We start from the raw sequence: 10,880 nt of genomic DNA, 5'->3' as shown, positions 1-10,880 counted from the left end.
GTTTTAACAAACTTCTTATGCTTTGTGCAACCACCAGCAATTTTTTTGGTGCATCTAAAAACACATTATTTTTAGTTCCTAAATCCTCACAGATGTTATAAATATGTATTTGACTTGAACAAAATAATCATTAATAATAGCTATAGCCAGAACTGCATTCAAACGTTTCCCTTGGAGCAAATAACAATATATATTGTTTCCTGAACACTGAAATTCAGATGCAGGGAGGTGTTGCACCCCAGGCAGGGCTGCTTCTCTCTCCACTGGAAATAAGATGGAAAAGCCCCTTCAAATGCTACACTCAACATCACTAACAGCTGCAACATGTGTAATACCTTTCAGCTCATTCCGGACTACAACTCCCATGATGCCTTGTGACACAGACAAGCGTCGGAGGCACTTGACTGCCGATGTACTACTATCCCGGCATGCCTAGCCGAGCGTAGAGCGGGCAGATGGGGGACTGAACTACAACTCCCGGCATTCCTTGCGGCGGCTGGACTACGATTCCCGGCATGCCCTGCGTGGAGCGCAGAGCAGTTAGATTGGGGACGGAACTCCAGCCGAGAACACGGAGGTCAGCGCCGGGGAGAGACTGGGTTAGGCGAAGTACCGGGCCCGGGGAGGCAGGCAGCACCGGCTCTCCCTCACCTGGTTATTTACCCCTCAGAGCGGCTGCAGGGGCCCACGGGGGCCACCAGGGCAGGAGCGGCCCCCCTCTCCCGCCCCCCGGGAGATGAGAAGCCCGGGGGGGGAGGACGGATTTAGTCCCGGACCCGTCATGAGTTATCTTCCAAGGTGCAGAGGTAATCCGGCCTCCGGCTAGGCCCCGACTCCCGGACACCGGCCGCAGCAGTGTGTGACCGCAGCCTGGGGACAGCATGACGTCTAAGGGTAAACCCCCCTGTGTTTATATATGTGACTAGAGCCTGGGGCTGTCACAGGGACGTGTCATTGTCACCTGGGCAAGGGGAATACGCAACCATGGGAAGGGGGAGATAATGCTGGAGTTAGAGTGACACTCCAGGGGAGGGGGAGTAAGCCTGAGTGGGGGGAAGAGAGAGGGGAGTAAGCCTGAGTGGGGGGAAGAGAGAGGGGAGTAAGCCTGAGAGGGGGGAAAGAGAAGAGGGGGGAGGGAGTAAGCCTGAGTGGGGGAGCCTGTCAGTGAGGGTATCTGTCAGTAAGTGAGTCTGCCTTAGAGAGTAAACAACTCTCTCTGTAGGGCCCCTATTTAATACAGAGCGGTGTGATGCACAGTAAACAACTTAACGTTTAGTCATTTGAAAGCGAGTTGATGTATAGCACTGCTTCTCACTGGGGTAGGCGAGTGAGGTTGCCTGTAATGGATTAATACCTGACAGTGAATGAGACTCTCTCTCCAGGTGAGTGAGGCTGTCAGTGAGTTAGTCTCTCTAGGTTATTATGGGAGAATTTCTTAATGTGGGTGAGATTGTCATGGGGGGAAGGGGAGGTCAGAAGGGTGTGTGACATCCCAGGGGGTGGGACTGGAGTTCGAAAGGGTGTGTGACTGTGGTGGGCAGAGGGGTCTGAGGTCAGGACGAGGATACAATGGTTGTTTACAGGTCACTTCAGCAAAGCGGTCACACTTAAAACTTATAAACGCAACCTTTAGCTTCCCGTCTGCCGCCCTGTATATTAATCCCTGTGTCATGGCTGAACACCTTTGTGATATCCTCTGGTAACATTTCATTGGAGAATTAAAACCTTCTGTACAATAATGCCAGGTTCACGCTAACCCTCCCTGCAGGAAAGATGCAGACCGTGGTTGGCATGCTGCCTTCTGGATCTTGTTGTCAAATTTTAAGATCTGTCAGACATCTGATACTATGAAACCATTGTTTAACCCCTTTGCGTTTAAAACAAGCTGTATAAAAAGCCACACCACTGTACAAGGACTCGCCGTGTGTGTAGTTTACAGCTTGTGAACAGCAATTTTGTATAGCTTCCCTCTTCCACCCTACGGTGTACCTTCTCTCCCTCTGTTTCGCACCTTCTGCAGTTCCCATACACATAATTTTGTTATTCCTCCTCTCCTGTCTGCTTTGATCTATTATCAGTGTTGTGGACTGAGATAATGCAACAATAGTCTGCTGGGCACCAGTTGCATAGTCCTGCCCAATTGTGTTGACATCAATATAGCGGAGGAATAACTTATCGTAAGTGGGCCCTTTCTGCCAGTATTCTATATATGATGTTTTAGACAGGGGTGGCCAACTTCAGTCTTCAAGAGCCACCAACAGGTGAAGTTTTAAGGATATAACTGCTTCAGCACAGGTGGTGCAGTTGGAGATTGAGCCACCTGTGCTGAAGCAGGGATATCCTTAAAACCTCACGTATTGGTGGCCCTTGAGGACTGGAGTTGGCCACCCCTGATATAGATGAAGCACAGTGTTGCCCCAATCCATAAACATCTTTTGCTTGTTGGTCTGCTTTTGAAGATGTGATTTTTTTTTGGGGGGGGGGCACTTTAGGTTGTGTTTGGGACTGGTGAGACACAGTAAATCTAAATTAGGATGTGACCAGACAGCGTGCATAATGTTATAAAGCGTCCTTAGAATCTTTAGTATCAATAGTGGTTCAATATAACACTGGACAAGGTCTGTATACTCTACATATTTCCCTTTCATGTTGTACATGAGATTTCATAAGCTCACTTATTCAGATGTCATCTGAATGCTTGCATACTGTATTAAACACATCATTTTATCATTCTGTAAAAGCTACCAACATATTGGCACCTTTATTTTAAGTCTGATATGCCCTTGTAACAATATGAATATGTTCCTTCTATCCCACTGACACTGCATGTGACACTGTACATAGAATTTGTCAGGCATGACATTTCCCTGCCCTGAAGAGCTTACAATCTAAATTTGGGGCCTGAGTCAACGAGAGATAAAGGGACTTTCCCACAGTCACAAGACGCTGAGACTGGCATTCAAATTGGCTTTTAAAGACAGGGGGGACATTACCAGCAATCTACTCCACCAGCCATCTCTGGTGTGGCAATCCCATGGCATACTAAAGGCAATGCTGGTGTGGCAATCCCATGGTATACTAAAGGCAATGCTGGTGTGGCAATCCCATGGTATACTAAAGGCAATGCTGGTGTGGCAATCCCATGGTATACTAAAGGCAATGCTGGTGTGGCTATCCCATGGTATACTAAAGGCAATGCTGGTGTGGCTATCCCATGGCATACTAAAGGCAATGCTGGTGTGGCTATCCCATGGCATACTAAAGGCAATGCTGGTGTGGCTATCCCATGGCATACTAAAGGCAATGCTGGTGTGGCTATCCCATGGCATACTAAAGGCAATGCTGGTGTGGCTATCCCATGGCATACTAAAGGCAATGCTGGGGTGGGAATCCCATGGTATACTAAAGACAATGCTGGGGTGGCAATCCCATGGTATACTAAAGGCAATGCTGGTGTGGGAATCCCATGGTATACTAAAGACAATGCTGGGGTGGCAATCCCATGGCATACTAAAGGCAATGCTGGTGTGGCTATCCCATGGCATACTAAAGGCAATGCTGGGGTGGGAATCCCATGGTATACTAAAGACAATGCTGGGGTGGGAATCCCATGGTATACTAAAGGCAATGCTGGGGTGGGAATCCCATGGTATACTAAAGACAATGCTGGGGTGGGAATCCCATGGTATACTAAAGACAATGCTGGGGTGGCAATCCCATGGTATACTAAAGGCAATGCTGGGGTGGGAATCCCATGGTATACTAAAGACAATGCTGGGGTGGCAATCCCATGGCATACTAAAGGCAATGCTGGTGTGGCTATCCCATGGCATACTAAAGGCAATGCTGGGGTGGGAATCCCATGGTATACTAAAGACAATGCTGGGGTGGCAATCCCATGGTATACTAAAGGCAATGCTGGGGTGGGAATCCCATGGCATACTAAAGGCAATGCTGGTGTGGCTATCCCATGGCATACTAAAGGCAATGCTGGTGTGGCTATCCCATGGCATACTAAAGGCAATGCTGGTGTGGCTATCCCATGGCATACTAAAGGAAATGCTGTTGGAAGCCTTCAAAGAGTGGATAGGAAAACCCATTAAGAAAGAGTTGCGGTTGAGTAAATTAGTTTGAGAATATATATAAACCTTATGATCATTTATTACTCTTGCAAACCTCCCTCTCTTTTTAAAAAGTGTGGTAGTCTCCTTGCGATACCGATTACCTCTCTACATTGAAGCATATTCATTTTTAGGTTGGGGCTCACTCGTCCCCCTCAACCTGTTTAAAATCCACAACCTTGTAAATCCAAGTCCAATCACTGTGCCACACCTCTTCCTCTCGGGAAAACATGGTTGGAACAGTGTTCATAATAGCAGAAGAATCTCTTATCTATATTGACATATTCCAATGTCAGGTGCCATGTTTGAAGCTGCAATCTTAAGAAGTTATTACCATCACTGTGTAGATATTTCTATACCACCCGCTATATCTACATTGATAAATAAATCAATTTACTTATTGCTATTTGACTAAACACCTCTGTGCTGAAGTTACTGAAGCTTTGAGTAACTTTTTAAATATGGTTTCCTCTTCATTCTAAACACCCACATTTAGCATCACAGATGTTGGTGCATTGTTGTGTAAATTAACACTTGCTAATCATGAGAAGTAAAGTGAAGAAATTCATTTGTGAATGGCATCTCGAATACTGTAGCTTTGGTTTGAGTTTCTGGACCTACTTTTAAAGCGGTGAAGACTACAAAAAACAAACCCAGTAATTTGGTAATAGAATATAAATGATTCAATTTAAAGGCATAAAGAAAGTATTCAAAGGTGATTTTTTTTTTGTTGTTAAAATTTAGTTTTCGTTCTAAATTCCTATAATCGTGACCTGTTTATTACATTACAGTAGGAGTGGCCAACTCTGGTTCTCAAGGGCCACCAACAGGTGAGGTTTTCAGCATATCCCTGCTTCAGCACAGGTGGCCTTGACTGAGCCTCCTGTGCTGAAACAGGGATATCCTGAAAACACAACCCTTGAGGATTGCTGTTGTCGCCCCTGCATTAGATCAATTTAATTAATTAATGTTCACGGCTTTGGAACAAAGGTAAATTTGACTGCTGGTGCTTTTAGGCCTGAATCACACGAGGCGATGGAATATTTTTCGTCTTGCAGATTGAGTCGTAATCTTGTTCCATTGTGGATGACTTCATCTGTTATTAGGAGCAAGATGTGTTGTGACTCACATTCATGATGTCTGAACAGGTCAGGTAGGCACATGGTGTGGCCTGTACAATTAGCTGAGCTGGCCACAGAATGTGGAGCGGTTGAGGTATGTCATTGAGATATTTTGTAATGAGTCTGACATAATTGGGCTAGCAAACTGATGTTGAAATGTTTCTTAAAGGGGCTGTCAACCTTGCATGTTAATGTGTTTATTTTTTTAAAGCGGACTTCACTGTACTTTGCAATGAGGAATCTCTTTCCACCTCTGCGGTTTTTTTTTTTTTCTCCCCCCCCATCTCACTTATTTTTATATTGTGGTACCAACTATGTGACATTACTTGATTTTAAAGAGTCTTATTGGACGAACTCGAGAGAGCACAGTTTCTCTGACAATTCACTGATGTCTGGATGGTAAAGTGTTCTGTGCTTACTGCTGGGGTGGATAAAGGGGATAGACAAGAGGTTGCCATGTGGACACTGTACTGCAGGCTTTGGGGCCTTTTTAACGCCAAAGTTCAAACTTGATGTATAGTGGACGTGTCCTCTCTTTACTATGTGAGCAGTAGAAGGCCATGCTTATACCAGCGGCGGCCACGCACACAGCGCCGCCAAAACAAATGGATGTTTTCCACTGAGCGTAGTTGGTGCATGCGACCGCAAACGAGGTGTCCAAACGTGCAAATTTTGATCAGATCTCAGAAATTTATTTTCCCGAGCGACGGCCATGTCACGAGCGGTTCAGCCAATGAGGGCGAGACGCTCACATGATGTCATAGTCACGCCTCCCGATGCCGCCTGCACTGCAGGCTTCGGGCGTGCGCATTGCCCCCCGCCGGAGCTGGTTTAATCAAGGCTGAAGACGGCACACTTAATCTTGCTGTCACTTCACCTCACTAGAATAGAGGTTAATGCAGGGCACAGAAATGATGGGCCCTGGTGCAGGGCCCTATGCTGCCTCCCTAGTAGCTGCACAGAAACGTTTTTTAGGGCACCCGCAGGCAACAGCAGCAACCAGTCATCACTCTACCGTATCCGCTCTGTTGCCAACGTGTCCCACAGTGCATCACACAGCATTATGGCTGCCAGAGAGAGGGGGGAGCACTGAACCTAGAAATAATGGAAGATCGGGGAAAGAAAAAAGTGAAAGGATTGGAGGAGGTGGAGAGCGGTAGAATAAAGATTTATTTGATTTGCCCACTTTAGTGGCATAAGTCATGTGCTGTTTGATACAAGGACATTCACTCTGTTATGGGATTAATCACTTCACAGACTAGACATTTTGTCTCTGAGCTTCATTTAAAATATAGCATTGGTTTAAGTTTTTATAACAGACGTGCTTAATGTAAAGTTAAAACCCAATAATAAACACATTGTAAGCAAAGGAAACCCCCAGCCGGGAGAAAAAGCGTCATGCACTGCTATCGTGGAACTGCCAGAAAGTGAGCTGAAACTGCTGGGTCACTAAAAAAATACTTTATTTAATCATCAGAGCATACAAAAAATAGCACATTCCTCGTGGAGGATCACTCTGACGCGTTTCATGCCCTTGCCGCAAGGGTTCTCACCTGAACATAGTATGATGTGGTTGAGGATTAGTGGAAAATAAAATCAACGCATTAAAAAAATCTATAATCTATTTACAATTTAGGCCTGGTTTTTCTGTCTGTTCCTTTTTGTAAGTGCCCGCCGTATATGTTTTGGAGTCTCGATTGTGTGGCTAAAAATGAGACAAATAAAATATCACTTCACCAATGCAGAATCCAAAGCAAATTCTGGGATATAGTAGCCATATTAAAGCAGCAGACCAAGCTGCCATTTTTTTTTTTACATTTCTATTTATTTTATTTACTTTTCACCTTTTAACATATGCATCAATACAACCCACACAATAAGTAATTCGCTAAGTTGCCGATCGATCTGTTCTTCTGTGATCGATCGGCGAAGATTCGGCTCGGGGGTTCACAAAATGACTGCAGAGGAGTATTGACTCAGTATCTGTGATTTTGTAAATGGTTGCTATTGAAACAAAGGCTTGTTACATTATCTTACATGAACAATGTAATTCAGAGTTGTTTAAAAAAAAAAATATGTGGGATATTGCTTGGTCTGCAGCTTTAACCCATTTTTCTCCCCATAAGGTCCTGCAACACAGTTCTGGGCTTTGCTAAATCCTAATTTCTTTAACCTCTAGAACAGGGGTGCACAAACTGGGGGGTGCGAGATTTTTCTTGAGGGGTGCAGCGGTTGCAGAGGCTCTTCCCCCCCCCCCCCCCCCCCCTCCCCAAGGCATTTAATTTAAATGCCGGGGGATCTCGGGAGACCTCTGCAACTCAACTTACCTTAATTCTGCCGGCTTCAGGACTTGTCGCCATGGCAACGCGGCATCAAATGATGCTGCGGGGTCATGTGACATACCAAGGTAAGGTGGGCGCAGCACGCGAGCACCGGGCAAGGCAGGCGGGGCGCAGCAACAAAGGTTTGCGCCCCCCTGCTTTAGAACAGGGGTGGGTTACTACAGTTCTCAAGGGCCACCAAGAGGTCAGGTTTCCAGGATATCCTTGCTTCAGCACAGGTGACTCAGTCTTTGAGCCCACTGTGTTGAAGCCGTGATATCCTGAACACCTGACCTGTTGGTGGCCCTTGAGGACTGGGGTTGCCCACCCTATCTCTATAGTACTTGTGCATTATATTCTGCATTTCGGTAATATGGCCTTCAACAATGGATCTTGGGAATATGTTGGCCCATGTGCCTACCTGCATTGGTCACTTTTTATGCTCCATTTCATGTCCACTCTCTAATGGGCTTTTTCCTTACTTACTGTATATGTGGCAAGTTTTGTGACATCAGCTCATTTTTTTTGATTAGTATAAATAACAACATGTGCTGAAATGGTTCCTAAAAGGGTGTTTGTAAAAAAAAAAAAAAAAAAAAGCCAATTTTATTGTCTTCTGGCTCAGAAGATAGTGATATCCCCAGAATAAATCCATGTATTTGGCTACCTCTGTCTGGGAACAAATGTCGTGTTTTTTTTTTTTTTTTTTTTAATTAGGTATGTTGTGTCTGTCTAATACACCAGTAAAATGCTGTTTGCTGGCCCAGCACACGCTTGTCAATATTTAGAATAAACTGCACAGGAAATGCTGAACTTTCATTTTTCTTGACAGTTTTGCCAGTGGCAATGCATTGATGGAAATCCAAGCATGCAGTTGATTTGCAGTGTTAAGTTGCTTCTGGAAAGGAAATCCTTTAAAGCAGCAAAACATGTGAAATACTATGTTGTTTTTTTTTGTTTGGTTTGTTTTTTAAGTTTGTTCTGTAGTATTAGATAATAGTGTCTTTATTTGTTTCCCCCCTACCCCAAACTCTTAAAGCTGCAGTTCAGTCAATATCCTGCATGTGTGTTTTTTAATAAATCAGTTCTGTAGTAAGAAAAAATACTTTTAGCATTTTCTGTTTTAAAAAAAACAACTTTGAAAGACCAATTTTCTTGTATTCTATTTTAACAAGCATTTGCTAAGGCACTGCCCCTTCATGTCCTGTCACAAGCTCTGGCACACCCCTTTGTCAGCCCTGCCCTCCCTCTAGCACATGTCAGTGCAGGAGTGCTCATGAATATTCATGAGCTTCCACTGACTGACAGAAGCAGAAGAAAAACAGATCCCTTCACTAATTATGTCACCAAATTTCGCCTATCAATACATGGAGAATGAATTGACCTGCAGCTATACAGTTCTTTAGGTAATTAGAGATTGCACACATGAAACTATTGAAGTAAAAAAAAAAAAAAAAAAAAAGACTCGACTGCAGCTTTAAATGTACCTTGAAAGAGCTTCCTGATGGGGATCTGCAAATGTCAGAGGGTCGGGCCAAGACAGTATTCCAAAAAGTGTACATTTTATTAAATGGGGGAAATCCTGGGATTCACAACCATAACAAATAGATATGTGTAACTGTTGTGATTACACAAATCAAATGATACCAAAAAGCCAGGGTTTTCTATAATCTCGGAGATCTGTTTCTAATGCAACAAGAGAAGTTATATGGCCATATGTTCTATTCAGGCTTGTATATTGGGTGCACAGATGCAACGGTGAAGATGGCGTGTATCCAAGTATTATGGAAACAAAGTTCTGAAATCTTATATATATTGAGGCAAAGTTTAGAAAGTCTAAAAGGCAAAAAGGTTTTTTTTTTTCTTTTTAAGTCGTAAAACTGTTGAGCTGATTGGGGTGGGCTTATGATGTTCTTAATTAAGGGGATTTAGAATATAAAGCCCTACTTTTTAATTATGAGTTTGATTTAAACTAAGGGAGAGTCCCATACTTGAACACGGGAAATCTCAATTGCCACTCAAGATTTTTGGGAACAGATCTGCTCAATGTTGGACGATAACGTAAGCTAGATTCTGTGTTTTATCCTTATAATAAATGCCGACCGTTTCATCAAAATAACTGTTCTTGTAACAATCGTTTTCTGCAACTTAAAGCTGCAGTTCAGTCAATATCCTGCATGTCTGTTTATTTTAATAAATCGGTTCTGTAGTAAGAAAAAATACTTTTAGCATTTTCTGTTTTTAAAAAAACAACTTTGAAAGACCAATTTTCTTGTATTCTATTTTAACAGCCATTTGCTAAGGCACTGCCCCTTCATGTCCTGTCACAAGCTCTGGCACACCCCTTTGCCAGCCCTGCCCTCCCTCTAGCACATGTCAGTGCAGGAGTGCTCATGAATTTTCATGAGCTTCCACTGAGAGAAAGAAGCAGAAGAAAAACATATCCCTTCACTAATGATGTCACCAAATTTTGCCAATCAATACATGGAGAACAAATTGACCTGCAGCTATACAGTTCTTTAGGTAATTAGAGATTGCACACATGAAACTATTGAAGTTAAAAAAAAAAAAAAACTGAACTGCAGCTTTAAGCACTGTAGTTTATTTGTATATTAAAACTGAACATTAGTAAGTAATACTTTGGGCTCTGAGCTGTTGCATGGTTTGTCAGCTAATTTACCATTTCGGACACGTTTTGATCTAGCAGATTTTTATGTTAATGCTGCAGACCAATATCCTACATGTGTGTTTTTTTTTTTATTATTACATATATAAATCAGTTCTTTACTATGAAGAAATACTTGTGGCATTTTTTTAAACCACTCTGAATGACATTATTAATGTAACACATTTTTTGTTTCTATAGCAACCATTTACAAAGTCACATCCCCTTACCCTTCTGAAACAGGCTCTGGCACACCACTTTTTGAGCCCTGCCCTCTCTCTAGCAGTGCACCAATTGTATCTAGTGACTGCCTGGTCACGTGATCTTCCCCACAGAACTTTGCATCTTTGTTCCTCATCTAATGCACTGACAGCCATTTAGTGAACTCCCGTGCCGAATCTTCGCAGATTGATCACAGGAGAACGGATCGATCGGCAACTTAGCTAATTACCGATCATTGTGGGGATTGTATTCATGCACATATTAAAGGGGAAAAAGAAAATATTTTTTTTAAATGGACTGCTGCTTTAAAGCTGAACTTTAGTAAGGAATACTTTTGGGCTCTGATTGAACTGTTGCATGCTTTGTAGAGTCCTTTTACCTTTTCGGAAAAGATTGTTGTGTGTTCAGTGCATAGTTTTCTTAATAAACA

General features: G+C 43.2%; 1 protein-coding gene across 1 annotated transcript in view; it reads left to right on the top strand.

The window, feature by feature from the left end:
* Nucleotides 1-496: 496 nt before the first annotated feature.
* The window catches only part of OTUD7B (OTU deubiquitinase 7B), a 60,485-nt gene continuing 50,101 nt past the window's right edge, over nt 497-10,880 (top strand). Inside the window, exon 1 of the mRNA XM_075607632.1 lies at nt 497-894. Coding sequence (XP_075463747.1) covers nt 882-894 — 13 coding nt within the window. The 5' untranslated portion in view covers nt 497-881. The remainder of the gene's footprint in view (nt 895-10,880) is intronic.

The sequence above is a fragment of the Ascaphus truei genome, chromosome 7 (genome assembly GCF_040206685.1).
Source record: "Ascaphus truei isolate aAscTru1 chromosome 7, aAscTru1.hap1, whole genome shotgun sequence".
In the NCBI taxonomy this organism is placed as follows: Eukaryota; Metazoa; Chordata; class Amphibia; order Anura; family Ascaphidae; genus Ascaphus; species Ascaphus truei.
Note: the sequence above shows the minus strand (reverse complement) of the source record. Positions and strands in the feature narration are given on the sequence as shown.